The sequence below is a fragment of the Cervus elaphus genome, chromosome 19 (assembly GCF_910594005.1).
Source record: "Cervus elaphus chromosome 19, mCerEla1.1, whole genome shotgun sequence".
Lineage (NCBI taxonomy): Eukaryota > Metazoa > Chordata > Mammalia > Artiodactyla > Cervidae > Cervus > Cervus elaphus.
Window position 1 is genome coordinate 36,490,821 of NC_057833.1, and position 16,077 is coordinate 36,506,897.

The window sequence follows — 16,077 nt, forward strand, 5'->3', positions numbered from 1 at the left end:
GCGGCTCTGCGCGCCGGGTCGGGAGGGGCTGGACACGCCAGGGCTCGGTAGGGCCTGGGGAAGGGGGCGGTCGAGCCGTCTAAATCAGATTTCGGGCCGAATCCCTCAGGGGCGGTCCCCTCTCTTGCTTCTCTGGAGGGGCCAACGGCTGACTGGCCAGGCAAGGTCCCTGTGCTCTCCTGGGGGATGAAAAACAAAGCCGGCGGGAACTCGGAGGGGGTAGCTAGGCCCAGAAGCGGCGGTTGCTTGGAACTAGGACCCTCGGTCTCTGTCATCCCCCTCCTTTCTCCTTCCTTTCTTTGCGGGTCCCCCAGAAGCACCCCCAGGGAGGTGCACTTGGAGCCACCTGGCCTTCGGCTAGTGCGGGGGTGGGGAGGGAACGGGAATGGGTGAGGCCAGAGGGAAGGGAGGTCTAGGTGCCTGGGAGGCGGGCGTGGGGGGGACAGAGGTCGCTTCTCCCTGTCAGGGCCCAAAGAGAAACCGGAGTAGGTGCTGACGTCCAGCCGCCATGGGGGAACACGGCCTGCTGGGGCTCTGCGTCCTCTATGAGGGTCCGGAGGACAGAGCAGAGAGGGTGAGCACTGGTGTATGAGCAGCGTCAGGGAGAGCGTCAGGAGAGGCCAGTGCCCAGGAAACAGGCGTGTGCAGGAGGAGCAGCGCCGGGGTGAAGGGGCGCGCGGGAGGTCGCAGGGGGCTCCCGGGTGAGGGAGCAGTGCCCAGGAGGTGCCGGTGTGAGAGCCGGCACCCTAGAGGAAGGGGCAATGTAAAGAAAGACGTGGTATCTGTAGGACAGGGCAGTGCCGGGATGAAGAGGCACGTAGGAGAGCTTGTCTAGAAGGAGAAGACCGTGGTAGGGGAAAGGGAAGAACAGAGCTTAAGGGGCAGGGCTCGAGGAGGGCAGTGGGTTTGGAGTTAATGCCCTGCTGAAGGGGCGGTGTGAGGGAAGAGAGCAGGGAAGGGGACGGTGCAGCTTCCTTCTTCCCCATGGTGACATCATGGCAAATTCCCAAACTGGAGGGACCCGGCTCAGGTGACATCCAGCTGGGACAAGCCGGCCCGGGCCGGCCTGGGTGCCAGCTGGAAGGGCTGGGTTTTGCGCCCAGCTGGGTCGGCGCCCTGGGGGCGGGGTGCTGCTCCCCTCGCTCTCCGTGCGGACTGTGACCTCGGCGGGCTCGCGGACGGGCAGGGTAGGGCTCGGGCCGGGCTTCTCTGGGCCAAGGATCAAGGTCCCTGGCGGGGGCAGGCCCCTTGAGCATTCCAGTCTTCCAGACCCGGCTTCTGAAGAGGGCGCAGTAGAGCCTCGGGAGAGAGCCGGACGCGACGCCACCTCGGTCGGAGGTGGGACCTATCGTGTCACCGCCCCGGGCGGGGTTTTCTGGACCCGAAACAAGCCCTCAATTTTGAAACCTCTCGGAAACCATCGTTCGGGGCGGAAGTTAAGAAGCCCCGAGAGCTAGGCACCGGAAGTGGCCGCCTTACAGCTCGTCTGTGCGCATGCGTTATTCTATTCATTTGCTGCGGCGGTCCCAGCGCTGCGTCTCCTTAGCGCCTCTCTTTTCCTCCACGCGAGGGGGTGCGCTACCCCTAGTCGTCGTGGTCGCGCGCTCAGTCCCTCTGCTACTCTCGTGGCCCCCTCACCATGGCGGGCATCCTGTTTGAGGATATTTTTGATGTAAAAGACATTGACCCGGAAGGCAAAAAGTTTGACCGAGGTAAGCAAGGTTTGGAGGGGCGGTTTGGGGGAAGGGGCTAATCACCTCGGGTACACGCCCCCAGGCCGCTTGTCCACCCAACTTTCGCGTGGCCTTTCCCTACCGGCGGGTCCTGGTGTCGGGACCTCTCTCGAGAAATAATTGTATAGATAAGAAAACGGAGCTTCCCGAGCTCTCCCTGGTTTCACACAAGCTGTGCTCGGTGCCTGGGTGGCCTTTTCTCCTGGTGCTGGTGGACTCCAGGCATCTTTTCTAATCGCTCCCCACTCTGGACTAGGCTCTGTACTGTAAACTTTACACATACTTTGTCTCACTTCTTCTATTCCAAGAGTAGGCGGTGTCTTACCCGTTTTGCTCTGAGAGGCTAAGCAGCCCACCCAGGGTTGTACAGTGAATTATCCGACTTCACATCCCATTCCTCAGAGGCTTTAGCTCTTTGTAAAATCCTCTTGGAGTTTAAGAGTTGACTGCTTGGTATACACCTCTTTAGTCTGTCGTTTATCAGTAATTCTCCTGGGTGTCTCTTCCTTTGCCTGGACACTGATATGTTCTTGGGGACAAACACCAGTTTTTACACATCTTGATAATCAATCCCCTTAGCACAGCCCCTGACACAGGGAGAGGAAACCGTAGGATGAATGAATACCTTGCCCCAAATCAGGTTGTTTCTTAATCACCTAGGTTGGCCTAGAACCTGAATATTATTTATTGCCAGAGGATCTTTGATTCTTTTCTGTGGATTCTGTCCACTGGCCACAGGTTGTCTCCCCTTTCCTTCTTGCATGTGTGATTCTGATCGAGCCTGCACTTCTGTGAGAACAGACGAGAGGCCAGTGGATACAGACTGCATTAGACTGAGTGTTGTATTGCATCCAGTCCCCTGAAGTACCTGTCTGCCCTGCCCTGTCGGGTCTGCCCTGGGCCACAGGCAATTAACTTCTGCCACTCTTCCCCTCCAGTGTCTCGGCTGCATTGTGAGAGTGAATCTTTCAAGATGGACCTCATCCTTGATGTAAACATTCAGATTTACCCTGTAGACTTGGGTAAGTATTGAACACAAACAGCAGGAGGCTTTTTGTCATCTCAGCTGTTCTTCAGCCTCTGATATCGCTGTTATTTTCAGGTGACAAGTTCCGGTTGGTCATAGCCAGTACCTTATATGAAGATGGTACTCTGGATGATGGTGAATACAACCCCACAGATGATAGGCCTTCCAGGTGAGGTGGTGGAAAAGGGAGCCCCTGAAATGTGCCTGAGGACTAAGTAGATAGGTGTATAGAAAGACCCTTACTTAATTCATGAAATAAATGATCATCAGCAGACTCTGTGTTAGCTTAAGGAAACTGCAGCACTTAAGAATCCAGACATCCAGGTGTTTTTCCAAAGCAGTGATTACAGTGTGAGTTGTCATTTTTTGATAGTGGAGGAAATGAGCACTGAATGACCTAGGCTTTGCGGGCCTTGTGTCTTGGGAGGGCGTTTAGTGTGATGGAAAGGCTTTGGATGCCCACTCAGTTCACATCTCAGCTCTACCACTTATTTGTTGAATAACCTTAACCTCCTTCAACCTTAGTTTTTTCTCATCAGTAACATATTGATGGTCACACCTAGCTCACAGGGTTGCTGTGAGGATTGAATGACATCACGTTTAGAAAGTGCGTGGTGTTATGATGCTGGCATATAGTTACCAGTCACCATTTTTTTAAAGGGCCTATTACTTTTGTTAACTGTATTTAAGGATAACTGCCCCTATTGTTCCACAGGGCTGACCAATTTGAGTATGTCATGTATGGGAAGGTGTACAGGATTGAGGGAGACGAAACTTCTACTGAAGCAGCAACACGCCTGTAAGTCCTGCTGTCTTGTGAGAGCCCTTTCCCTCCTCATTTTGTGAGGATTTGGGCTATGCTTTGAAAATCTGGACCATCCTCAGCCTCCCTGGATTTCTTTCTTCAAGCACCTCAGACCTAGCAGGACCCAGAAAGGAACTGTTTTGGGAACAGTTTTGGTCTGAAATGTAGGCTGCTCAGTTTGCCCTCTGTCAGGATCTTAAGGCCTGTGATCTAAATGAGAAACTGTTAATTTTGCTGAGTGAAATGCCAAGGAAAGTTACTTCTCCAAGAACTAAATGCAGCCTAAGTGATTAAACTGCTAGGCTTGTTTGTGTGTGTGTGTGTGTGTGTGTGTGTGTGTGTGTGTGTGTGTTTTGCTACTCTGCAATTCAATCCCTAGTTTTTTGGTTTCTCTGCCCAACTATTTTTTCCTTTTCTTTAAAACCTTATTAAAACAATATGTGCCCTTTGCAAGAAATTTGAAAAGCAGAAAAGTAATATGAAGAAGGAAAAAAGTCACCTATAATTCTATAACCAGAGGGAATCTTCTACATAAACATTCTTGAATATTCTAGGTTTTTTTTTCCCATGTACTTTTTTCTTTGAGATCATGTTGTTTATTACAATGTTTTGTTCTGTTTCATTTGCTTAATGTTATGTAAAACATGTTTCTTCATGTCAGTTTAAAGCTTTTCCTAAACATTTTTTTTTTTAAATTCCTGAACATTTTTATAGCTGTGTAACATTCCAATAAATGGATGTATCTTAATTGATTTGACCATTTCCCTTATTCTGGGCATGGAGTATTTTCCACCTTTCTGATAAAAAAAACACTGCCTTGCACATATCTGTGCAATTTGGTTCCTAATGACAGAACTCTAGAAGGCTGCCTTTTTTTCTTAGGCTGGCATGGAGAGCAGCCGAGTAGCAGTGTTAGCTCTGGCAGTCAGACTCACGGGACTGGGTCTTCTTTTTCAGCTCTGCCTACGTGTCCTATGGGGGCCTGCTCATGAGGCTGCAGGGTGATGCCAACAACCTGCATGGATTTGAAGTGGACTCCAGAGTGTATCTGCTCATGAAGAAACTTGCCTTCTGAACCACCCAGGAAGCTAGCCTTGCTGCTTAGTCACTCAGGTCTTGGATGTTAGTTCAAGCCCGAATAGCAGTTGCTGTTGTTCACCTGTTCACACAGGGCTGGCTCTCTGTCCACTGTGGGTGCATCTTTAAGAGGTCTGGACTCTGGGAAACTGACTTGCCTGTGAAAGACCCATTGGGAGAGCTTAAGATGAATCAATAGCTGTTTTACGTACATGATTTTTTAAATTAAACTTTACTTTTTCAGACTCTTTTTCCTTCCTTTTTAAAAAAGGCCTTTTCCCATTTTAAAATCATTTTTTTCAACTTGCTTGTGCTGCATTATGTTTATGGCCCACAGCCAGATGATCAGGTGTCAATACAGGATCTAACCCAACCTTTCAGTATCTGGGTTCAGGATTATTTCAGGCTCCTGGCTGACCATCCCCAACATTTCCCCTCCAAGGTGATTTTCTGTATGGGAGAGAAAGTGTGCTTTTGGCTCCTGAGAGCACCACCCATTTGGCATAGAACTTTGAATAGGCAAGGAGCCTTGCTTGTGTTCTTCCAACACTTTCAGTCTCTCAGGAAGTCAGATCACGTTGACTTGACTGTGTTGCCTGCATAGCCTGGAAGCATTCATCATTTTTATGGAAGCTTTGAGATGAGGCTTTTAGACACAAACATGGGGACTCTGAAGAGGGGAGGAGGAATGATCTGATGGGTGTGGAAGCAGGCCGATGAGCTATCTCTGCTCTACATTCTAGCGGTGACCTGGAGGGAGGGTAAGGGGCAGTGGTTTTCACCAGTGACACTGGACAGAGAGCTGCCACACAGACCAGTGAAATGGACAGGGCAGCAATACCAATTAGGTTGGCAGTTCAGTGCCAGTGCCCTGGACAATACAGTAGCCTGACTGCAGTCACTAATTTAACAGTAGTGGGGAGAGCAAAGTTGAGGCAGTGGTGATGCTTGCAAGGACTACAGCATCCGAGCTCAGTCTTCGGCCTGGCATTTGTGGTTTCAGAAAGTACATGGGACCCTGATTTCCCCTGGGAAGTTCAGGATAACAATTCAGAAAGATTGTGTGTATTAAGCTGTTGTCTCTTTTGATCTCCCAGTTTTGCCATGGGAGCTGGTCATCCTGCTGGGATGCCTGGGGTATTTCCTTCCCCATCCTTTTCAGGTCTTTACTGAAGGTGTTAGGAATAGTACTTAGAGAAATGGGTTGAAAATGTATGGCCTCCGAAGGCTGGTGGGGGATGGGCAGGGTGGTGGTGGTGGAGAAAAGATGTTTCTTTTGCTTTACTGTGGGGTGGAGGGAGAGGGAAATAGGACTTGAATTGAGTTGGGGTGAATTTTTATGGAATCCTAGAACCTTTTCTGTGCAGTCAAATTTGTTTTTGTAGGGATTGGAGCAAGATGGATTTAGGTGAGAAAGGGAAGCTAATTACCAATAATGGTTTGTTGGGTAGCAGACTGTCCTAGTCGCCCTGGGGTGGCAGAAGAGAGAGAGCTGGCATACAGTTGAATAGAGATAAAGAGTGTCCTCGTTGTAATAATTTTTTGTCATTTCTGTAAAAGGAGGAAGGGACAGAATCAGCCAGATAGAATGACGGGTTAGATGTTCAATAGAGGCAAGTTAGTTTACACTGGAGCAGCCCATGAGTTGTTTGCATTTGCCCCAGGGTAAGTCAGATGCCAGCCCTGGATGCCTGGAGCTTTCTGGCTGTGTACTTTTTGTAGTCTTGCCATCTTTTGTTTCTCAGCTGACTGTGCTGAAAACTTTTCTTTGTCTTCGGTCCCTTTCGCGTGTCATGTATGGGGTGCTGGCTTTCATATACCATAAAGTGTTTCATTTGATCGTTAGATTTAACCTCCTTTAATCTTTCAGTAAATCAAAATTTCCGCTTACCATTCCCTTAACTCCACATTGGAATTTGTAGTGTGGATAAACTGATTCTCTTCTATGCAGAAATTGTCACTATCTGAGATTTGGACGGCACTTTTGAGCTTTGTGTGTTTGTTGATTTTTTTCTCCATGGCAACTATTCTGTCCATGATGTGGGGGGGTGGGGGGAACACCTGGAGATGCCTAAATTGGTCACCCCACCAAGAGCTTTGGTTTTCTACTCAGAACTCATTTAACTGTTGATGTGTACTCTCTAAGGACTTGGAAATTTCTTCTGATAAATAGAGACACTGATACATTGGACAGTGTACCACACTGGGGAGCATTTGGGCTCCAGACTAAGTCAGCGTAGGGTGTTTCTTTTCCTGCTCACAGGCTATGAAACCGCTGGGAACTTGCTCCTCGTCTGTAAAGCAGAGATGTTAATAACCTACCTTATAGGGATGTGTGAGTGTTAAAGGTAATGTGCATTAAGTTCCTGACATGATGGCTTTCACTCTGTTGTTTTGGAATGCCTTTAATGACCCTGGGGTTTTTGTGGTGTTTGGAACCCTAGGTTTCTTGCTCCTCTACCTAATGGTAGCTTTTGCTGTCTTTTGGGGAGTTGAAGTGGGAGGGGAAAAACTTCCAATAGCTTTCCTACAGGAGCCTCTGAAGGTAGTGTTGACCTTTGCAATGGAGTGTTTGGGGCAATATAAACCTCTTCTTCCTAAGTACCAAGGTGACATTTATTCAAAAAGCCCCATAAGCTTACCTTCTTTTCTAGACATCCCCAGGCAGAGTTTATGGTGGTCACACAGGTTTGCTTTTCAGATACTATATACTTCTGGGAATTGGGAAATGAGCCTTCAACTTGCACTTGACTTGTACTTGCCCCTCCTGCTGTGTGAGCCCTAGGAGACTGACTCAAGCCACTTCCTGCATTTCCCCCTGACCTCCACAGGAGGGAGGCAGGAACCCGCGCCTGGCGAAGTTTCCTGCTGAGCTGCTGAAGCGCTGGCTGTTTGCTCAGCTGTCACATCCAAGTCTCATCTTGTCTTGACTGACCCCATCTGTACAACCTTACCTGGGGTGTAAGTCTCTCCAGAGCTTCCTGTTAGCTTCTCTCGGGGGTGGGGGCGGGGGGAGGGATCTGTTGCCCACGAGAAGACATCTTCCCTTCGCTTTTCAGGTAGCTTTGGGTCCTCTCATTTCTTCATTATTTAATTCCTCTCAGTTTTGTCTGTTATGGAGGAACTTTTCTGAGAGACCTCGCATTCATTTCTCAAGAGTAAGGGTCTCCTAAGAAAAGGGGATCAGAGCTCCATTAAAAATGATAGTAAAGAGAGTAGAGAGACTAACCTTAGTTCTGAGCAGAAAACACATGCTTTTTTCCTCTGAGATAAGTTCCACCTCTGTTGAGAAGCCAGGCCAGGTCAGGCCTTTGCAGAATTATCACATGAAAAATATATAGAGAATTAGTAAGTTGTAAATTTGTGCAGAAAATAGACCAGAGATAACTAACTGCTCTGGTGAATATTATTGATGGTTTTAAAAAATAGCTTTTGAAGTTTTTTGGCATATAGTAAAAAATTATACTTTTTCTGTCCTGCATGTCCCCCTTCACCAGGACTTTGGGTTTCAGGTGAAAGCAGGAAATCTGATAAAGGCATACCTTGTGGATATTGTGGATTCAGTTCTAGACCACTACAATAAAGTGAATATCACAAGGAGGCAAATCACACAATTTGTTTTTGGTTTCTTACTGCATATAAAAGTCATGTTTCCATGATACTGTGGTCTATTAAGTGTATAATAATAGCATCAAGTCTAAAAAAGCAATGCACATACCTTCATTAAAAAATACTTTATTGCTAAAAAACGCTAACCATCATCTGACAACACAGGGTTGCCACAAACCAATCTGTAAAAAATACAGTATCTACAAAGAGCAATAAAATGAGGTATGCCTGTATAGCTGCAGTTGTCTCCCAGGGCCTCTCCTACAAGTAAGAGGACGTACGAGAAGGCTGATGTTGGCAATGCTGAGTACCTTACTCTTCCTGAGACAGATTCTGGAAGTGAGAGCGGGCTGCAACTAGAAGAGAACTAGAAGAGTTGGGTGTGATGGCTGAGGGGTCAGGAAGCAGGGATTGGAGCTGGACCATGGGGATGGGTGAGGTGGGCGAAGGAGAGAAGAGTGTGTATTGTCCAGGGGGAGGATGGGCTGGGGAAGGAGAATCTCCAGGCTGGAGGTAGGGTGGCCGGGAGCCCATGTCTGAAGTTCCCAGAGGAATATCTGGGGTTCCTAGGGCCCTGGGTGAGGGCCCAGGAAAGAGTCCGTGAATTCCACTTAAGGGTCCTTGTGTCCCATTCAGGTGTCCAGGGATTTGGCCTAAGGACCTGGAGGTTTGGTTCAGCAGACCAGGAATCTTGGCTCTGAATCCTTGCAGCCTGTTCGGAAGTCCAAAGCCAGTAGTTCTGGCTGAGACACTGGAGTTGGTCTCCAACAATCCAGAAGTCCTGTTTGGGAGCTTGTTCAGTGTGAGCAATGGAGAGATGCTGCCCGGGACAGCTGTGGCGGGTGGGGTCCACTTGGCACAGAGGGTGGGCCCTACTACAAGCAGCAGGAAGCGCACCTTTCCTCGGAGCAGCTGTTGGAAGCTCAGGAAGATGGCACTGGGATCCTTGTGAGCTGTGGTCCTGCCCTGTGGAGGAAGCTGAGGGCAGAGGGTGGGCCTGAGGCCAGAGACCTGGGCCAGATATCATGCCCGCCTGTCTACATGGGGAAGATAAGGTGCCAGAACCCAGGCTTTGTGACTGGGAGGATGCACTCCTTAGCAGGTCAGCTCTTCCACCCTCAGGATTTCCAGAATTTTCTAAGGGGACTGAGTCAGAAAAGAAATATTCTCTAATTCCCTTGACTGGGGACTTACCTGGGTTCCTAGGAGGCCCTGCAGGGCCCCAAGGAGGAGGCGGACCTGCCCAGAAAGCTGCACCAGGAGGGATGAGAGGCAAGTGGGGCCCAGCTGTCCCCGCGCTGCCATCACTGCCTCCAGCAGAAGGGTCGTGGTTCCCAGAACGTCCTGTGCCTTGGTCTGCTCCTGAGAAAGAGATGGAAGAGAGAAGCGGACAGCTTCAAAGGGTATAGCGGGTGGGGAGTCTGTAAGAGCAGCCAGCAGAATGAATCATAGGAGCTGAGAATTGGACAGGACCTAGGTCCCACCCAGCACAGGAATTCCTTCAGTCTCCCGACAATTGGTCATCAGCCTCTGCTTGAATAACTCCAGTGTCCGGTAACCCAGCTGGCTCTTAACACGTAATTTCAGTAAGAAAAGCTCTTTTTATTTTTATTTTTTTTCCCGTTCTTACATTATTCTGTAATCTGCCCTATTATAGCTTTTACCTCTTGGTTCTAGTGCTGCAAATCCAGTCTTCCTTCTACAGAATGTTAGGATCATACGATTTTCAAAACCTTAACGTAGATACGAGACCATCGTAAAAATTATAAAGATGAAGGGAAGAGGCTTACTGATAAATGGCAGAACAGGCTCTACAAGGGATCACTAGCAATCGCCCTTCCTCCCTGCCCTGTTCCTCAGAAGACCTGAGGGAAACAAGGGAATTCTAGGTGTCTTGAGGGCAGAGGAGCTGACCTTCTCAGCAGTACTCCCTTCTAGTAGGTTTCTTCAGTCTCAGACTAAAGCACTTTGTGCTCTACCATAAGATGGCCACTCTTCTCCAACCCAATCACATGAGCTTAATTATTTCTTTAAACCATTCCTCACATAACATATTTTCTAACCTCTCACTGTTCAGGTTGCTTCCTCCTTTTGGAGACATGCTAGTTTAATACGGTCCCCTGAGTAAATTAGCATGCATCTAAAAGAGGATGGCTAGTATTCAGTGCAGTAGTTTAAGTGTAGTCCACAGACACAGAGAACAAACCTATGGATACCAAGGGGGAAATGGGTGGGGTGAAGTCAGAGATTGGGATTAACACATATACACTATTGATACCATGTGTAAAATAGATAACTACTGAGAACCTATGGTATAGCACAGGGATCTATTCCATGATCTGTGATGACCTAATGGGAAGAAGTCAAAAACACAGGGGTATGTATACGTATAGCTGATTAATTTTGCTGTACAACGGAAATTAACACAACACTGTAAAGCAACTATACTCCAATAAAAATTTCTTTAAATGTGCAGTCCACTCAGAATAGAGCTTTTTAGGAATACTTCTACACAGTGGATGTTAAACATCTAAAGCCACCTAGGATCTCTAACTTTTTAAGTTAGAAGCTGCTGCTTCAGTAATATTACAATGCTAAGTTTGAGGCACTCCAACCCTCCCAGGTCTTTTTCATAGTAAGTACTAGGGCTATAAATTTATGTGAGGGAAGCAGGGGCACTGTGGCCTGAAAGATGGAAGTGGATTTTATTCAGTTACTTGATACATCCAGAGTTTTATATACATCTGTTATATACATCTTTGTTTTTGACCTAGTCTTTTAGCAATTTGAACCTTCATTCTGTCTTTTGTTATTTTAGCTGTGCCTCCCAGTTTTTTTTTTGTGTGTGTGTGCCTCCCAGCTTTGTGTCATCAGAGGATGATAGATCGGTCTTGCTTCTTCACACCAACTTAAGGTTGAACAGATTAAGATCAATAAGTTTTGGGGGTCTAATATACAGTGATTACAGTTCATAAAACTGAATTGTGTACACTTGAAATGTGCTAAGAGAGTAGATTTAAAATTTTCGCAGCACAAAAAAGAAATATTAGGGCTTCCCTGGTAGTCCAGTGGTTAAGAATCCACCTGCCAATGCAGGGGACATGGGTTTGATCCCTGGTCCAGGCAGATCCTACATGCTGTGGGGCAACGAAGCCCATGAGCCACAACTACTGAGCTCCTGCTCTAGAGCCCTCGAGCTGCAGCTACCTAAGCCTGCATGCCCTAGAGCCTGTGTTCCAAAACAAGAGAGGCCACCACAATGAGAAGTCTGTGTACCGCAACTAGAGAGCAGGCCCTGCTCTCTGTAACTAGAGAAAACCCATGCAGCAAAGATGACCCAGTGCAGCCAGAATAATAAATAAATAAGAAATATTAATTACAGGATATGATGCAGGTATTAGCTAATTTAATCATTTCATAATATATGTATATCAACACGTTGTATACTACCTTAAACTTATACAATGTTATATGCCCATGATATCTCAATAAAGCTGAAAAAAGGGGAAAATCTGAATTTAAAGGTCAATGAGGCTAATAGTATGCTACAAAATAAATTGACTACTGTTTCTTGCCTTAAAAAAAGAAAAACGGTTGAATGGAAATAGGTCAAAGGCATGGCCATGAGAGACCTCTATCCAGCTTTTCATGGTCAGCCTTGACTCTATTTAACATACTGGGCCACAAGCCATCATCTTGTCCAGAAGATATCCCCATAGTAGAATGTATATTGGGTTAGGGTGGCCAAGTTGAAGGGGAGCTCTTTTTTAAAAGAGAGCTCAGAAATTTTGTAAAATCCATGGGAATCAGTAGGAAACAGATGAAGACAGGATTAGGGAAACCAAGAGAAAGGATGGCTTTCTTACCCTCTGGGTTTTCCATTCTCCCAAGCTGAAGTCCACAGCAGGCAGAAGGACAGGTGTGGACAAAGGGTTAATGTCTGGACACTGGCTCTGTTGAAAAAGATTGGTGGGGTGGTGGAGAGGGCACCGAAATAGAGGGGGTTATGGTAGTCCAATTACCAGGATAGGCTTCCATGAGTAATATAACCAGACTAGAGCTTTTAAGAGAACATTTGATTATAAACCATAATCTTTGTAAAGGGGTAGTAATCGGGTCAGGGGGTGGTGGTGGTGGTCTTACTAAGACAATATTGGAAGGGCAGTGATTGGATTGGGGAGTGAGAGGGAGTGGTGGTAGTAAGGGTATCTTTCCAGTTAAGTGGGCAGAAGGGAGAGTGCTTGGGGATTCTCACCAGTCTGCTGTGAAGGACATGGGAGTCACGAAGCAGTTTATTTAGGAGTCGGGGGTCACAGGCAGGAGGAGCCGGGCTGGACAGAGTTAGTCTTGCAGTTAGGAGAAGGATGACCACGAGGAGCAATTCTTAGATGAGGAGAGGTGAAGTTGAAAGGGGTGGATAAAGAAGAAATCATTGTCAGTTGGCGGTCCAGAAATTCCTCTTTAGGACCCAGACCTGAAATCCAGGGAATCTGCTGCTCAGAGCCCTTATTCCTGGGAGACTGGCCGCCTCCCGCCCAACCTACCACCATAGCACGTTTCCTTTCTCGTTTCCCTCTACCAGGTTCTGATTTGGCCCTAGTTCTTCCAAGGGTTTTCTTACCAGTCAGCTCCATTCTGGCCAGGCTGTCTGCTTGGAGTGGCTCCCTGAATGGGGCCTCTCCCCTGAATCCGTCCTGGGGCCATGGAGGCGGCTTGGGCTCTTGCACTTCTGGGCAGAGTGGGGCGGGGTACAGGTGGGGCACAGGTGGGCCAAGGAGCAGGAGGATCTAGAACCTATCCTGCAAGTGACAGGAATGATGAACAATTAATGGAGTTTCAAAGAAAAGAAACTGCCTGGCTGGGGGAATAGACGTTGGGATGGTGTGAGATGCTGACCAGCCTAGAACTGCTAAAGCCCCAACTGTTCCAGTCATCTTGTGATTGTACCATACAGTGTCTCGTCTTTGTCAGAGTTCCTCAGTACCTCTGAGGTGGCTCTGGTGCCCCAGCCCCCCACCAAGAGCAGCAGGACAGAATATGTACACACATATCTAACTGCCTCAAAATCTGAGTAACTCTGCTCGTTTGGTTGGAGAAAACCTGGAATGGGAATAGAGAATGGAAGCACTGGGGCACAAGCCTGGAGAAAAGATTGGAAATGGCTATAGGGCCAGGACCAGGAGCTAGCAAACATGTACAATGTGCTCAGGGGTAGCTTGGGGAGTGGGGTTGAGGAGGGGAATTGGACCAAAATAAAACTGAACTATAAAAGTCAGTTACTAAAAGATTGAGAAGATGATGTGGGAGAAATTAACCTCTCATTCTTTTTCTATCTACTCCAACACATAAAGCCTCTTGGGGTTTTTCTTTGGTTATTCAAGGAGAAGAGATAGGCTAACAGTTCTGGAACTTCCTTCCTGAAGCAAGTTGCCCAGGAATGAGCACCTGCTGGGTGAGCTGATGCCTGCCTTACAGGGCTTACCTCACCTTAGACACCCACCATATCGTCCCATAGCCCTCACCTTCCTCCCTGCCCCCTCTGCAGACCCCTTCCAGTTCCTTTGCAGGACCCCCCACATGGCTTCCTTCTTCTTTCACAAGTTGTGCAAAGAGGCCTGCACCTGATTCAATATTGGGATTTCCTGTAGGTCTGTCAACATTCATGAGCCCTCCTCCTATTACCCTCTCCTTGTGCCCTGGCTTGCCTGGCCTAGCTTCCCCAGCCCCAGGATTCAGAACCTCTTAAGCTCATTAGGAATGACTGGGTATGAATGGGGGCTGAGGCTGTGTCCACCTCAGTGCCATGTTCCCTAAGTCCAAAAAGCACCTTCTTTCTTGTTTTCTCCCTGGGCTCATGTCCCCTTTCTTGAGGGCCAGCCAGGACTGTGCTGTATTCCACCAAGTCTGTTTTCTGTCCCTCAGAACCCAGCACCCCACCCCCTACCCCTGCTCTGTCCTGCTCCTCCCATTCTGGGAAGGCCACACTCTTCTTGACAAAGGTCAGTGCCTGGAGGTTCCAGTTTGCTTACCCCTCCCCCAGCAGAGAGCCCAATTCCTCTTTCCTGTCCTTCTTACCCTCACTTAACTCCAAACCTGGCTTGCCACTCACCGGGTAGAGAAGGGCTCCAGGACTCAGGTCCAGAGCAGGCAGCACTCTGGGGAGCAGATGGGTAGGAAGACAGGTGGCTGTTGGGGCACAGCCCCTCTGGGGCACTGGGGTCACACGCCTGCCCAGGCCAATTCTGCCCAATCAGAGAGCAGGGAGCCACTAGACACAGGCAATGACCCCCGGAAGTGACGCTTTCTCCTCCCACCTGCGTAGGACCTGGAGCCCCTGCCTGGACCATGGTTCACTAATGGAGCCCAGCTCTCCCACTCATGCATACGGCACGGAGGATTTGAATAGGGGGATCTGTCTCTTCCTAGGAGCTGGGAAATCTGGGAACCGGCTGGGGGAGAAGACAGGAGGGAAACAGTTTTTTTTTCTAGGAGGAATCTGGCAGGACGTTTTCACCCCTCAGGAAGAGGTACAGAGATCTGGTTTTAGACTGGTGGGTCTCTTGGTTCCTGGCTGTCCAAATTTCTTTTCCCTGGACAACACACCTGCTGCTAAAATCTGTTCAGGCTCTTGCTTTCCTGCTTTCGTCACCAAAAACACACTGGGGGTCATGTCTTGTTCCTCCTTCGCCAGTGGGAATGTGGGTACTGCCTGTACTAAGAGAAGACCCTGTCAGGGGTCAGCATTGCCAGGAAGCAGTCTGGACAGTTTGAGAGGACTTCAAGGTGAGGGAATGCGTGTGCTGGATTAAGCTGGGTTCAGGTGCCCCTCTGTTGGGGCCCCATGGCTCTGATGGCTAAGCCCACTTATCTCTGTGCCACGGCCCTCTTTGCCTGCCCTGTCTTTCTCCCTCTCCCATCTCCTACGACTCCACATGTGACAAGAGGAATAACCAGGCCCATGTGTCCCTGTCTTAGGAAAGACAGCTGCTGAACCTCCCCCGCAAATACCTCCTGCTGGCCCCCCTCTTCCACTGGCCTTGGCTCTAGTTCCTCTGCTTTCTCCTCAGTCCTACTCTCCCCACGGTCTGTCTTCAGGGGCCTCCTGGTTTGACCTTATTCCCACCTCCTCCACCCCCCCCCCCAACTTCGTCCTCAGGCTCTCTCCTGCTCCTCCTCCCAAGGATGGGGCTGTCTGCTAAGGAGTATGGCCTAGATCCCGGAATTCTCCAGTTCAGCCAGACCAGATGCCTCCCAAGATTAAGAAGGAGGGTGCTGGGATGGTTGGAAGGATGGTGGGAGTGTGGGGGTGGGAGGTGGCAGGGAGGCTGTCATGACCAGGAAAGCAAGACAAAAGAGGTTGTGGGTAGGGTGGAGAGGCAGAGGGTCCCCCAGGTGAAGGAAGAGGGTGGGGAAGTGTGTCAGGCTGGGGAAGAGATGGTTGGATGGGCCTGAGCACAGGTAATAGTAGGGAGAGAAACGCTGTCAGCAGACAGAAAGGGGATGCAGTCTGTTTCTGACTAAGTTCCTATCCCAGGGACAGAGGAAAGAGGAGAGATCTCAGAGGGGAAGTAGGGACACAGGCTGGGCAATGAGAGTGGTGTGGCGTTTGAGAGGTGCTGTGGGCCCAGAGACAGGCGAAGATGAGTTGATGGGCCCGTCCTGCCCGTTGTCATCCTTAAAGACAATTCTTCATCCTTCCGGCAGGAGCCCAGTCCGAGCGCAGTGGCCAGCCCAGGCCTCAGGCCGTCTCTGCCCCTCCGTGGCCTGGGGCTCCCATCCCGGGCCGGACACGCACCTCCTGGTCCAGTTGCCCTGCGGACGCCGGC

The 16,077-nt window shown here is 49.0% G+C and overlaps 2 protein-coding genes across 5 annotated transcripts; one reads left to right on the forward strand and one right to left on the reverse strand.

Annotated features, from left to right (window-relative positions):
• Positions 1–455: 455 nt before the first annotated feature.
• Positions 456–4,887, forward strand: POLR2H (RNA polymerase II, I and III subunit H). 2 transcript variants are annotated; one of them, XM_043875167.1, is made up of 6 exons: positions 465–574; positions 1,270–1,712; positions 2,672–2,755; positions 2,836–2,929; positions 3,476–3,559; positions 4,523–4,887. In XM_043875167.1, exons 2-6 carry the CDS (start codon positions 1,640–1,642, stop codon positions 4,638–4,640), a joined length of 453 nt encoding a protein of 150 aa, XP_043731102.1. In that variant the 5' UTR covers positions 465–574; positions 1,270–1,639; the 3' UTR covers positions 4,641–4,887. The 2 variants fall into 2 exon arrangements, with proteins under 2 accessions (XP_043731101.1, XP_043731102.1); XM_043875166.1 differs by having other exon boundaries at positions 456–1,712.
• A 3,474-nt stretch (positions 4,888–8,361) lies between these two features.
• THPO (thrombopoietin) lies at positions 8,362–15,962 on the reverse strand. Of its 3 annotated transcripts, none has more exons than XM_043875162.1 (7): positions 14,855–15,962; positions 14,361–14,406; positions 12,873–13,050; positions 12,507–12,634; positions 12,118–12,204; positions 9,446–9,613; positions 8,362–9,229 (listed from the first exon to the last, which is right to left on the reverse strand). In XM_043875162.1, exons 3-7 carry the CDS (start codon positions 12,883–12,885, stop codon positions 8,564–8,566), a joined length of 1,062 nt encoding a protein of 353 aa, XP_043731097.1. In that variant the 5' UTR covers positions 12,886–13,050; positions 14,361–14,406; positions 14,855–15,962; the 3' UTR covers positions 8,362–8,563. The 3 variants fall into 3 exon arrangements, with proteins under 3 accessions (XP_043731097.1, XP_043731098.1, XP_043731099.1); XM_043875163.1 differs by having other exon boundaries at positions 14,361–14,493; XM_043875164.1 differs by lacking the exon at positions 14,361–14,406.
• Positions 15,963–16,077: the final 115 nt, after the last annotated feature.

Bases quoted from the DNA above. Each gene is read 5' to 3' on its own strand.
- POLR2H (XM_043875166.1), top strand. From the start codon at position 1,640: ATGGCGGGCATCCTGTTTGAGGATATTTTTGATGTAAAAGACATTGAC. The intron at 1,713-2,671 runs GTAAGCAAGGTT...CTTCCCCTCCAG, and splicing joins AGGCAAAAAGTTTGACCGAG to TGTCTCGGCTGCATTGTGAG. The intron at 2,930-3,475 runs GTGAGGTGGTGG...ATTGTTCCACAG, and splicing joins ACAGATGATAGGCCTTCCAG to GGCTGACCAATTTGAGTATG.
- THPO (XM_043875164.1), bottom strand. The intron at 12,205-12,506 runs GTGAGAATCCCC...CTTTTTCAACAG, and splicing joins ATGTCCTTCACAGCAGACTG to AGCCAGTGTCCAGACATTAA. The intron at 9,230-9,445 runs GTAAGTCCCCAG...CTCTGCCCTCAG, and splicing joins AGGGCCTCCTAGGAACCCAG to CTTCCTCCACAGGGCAGGAC.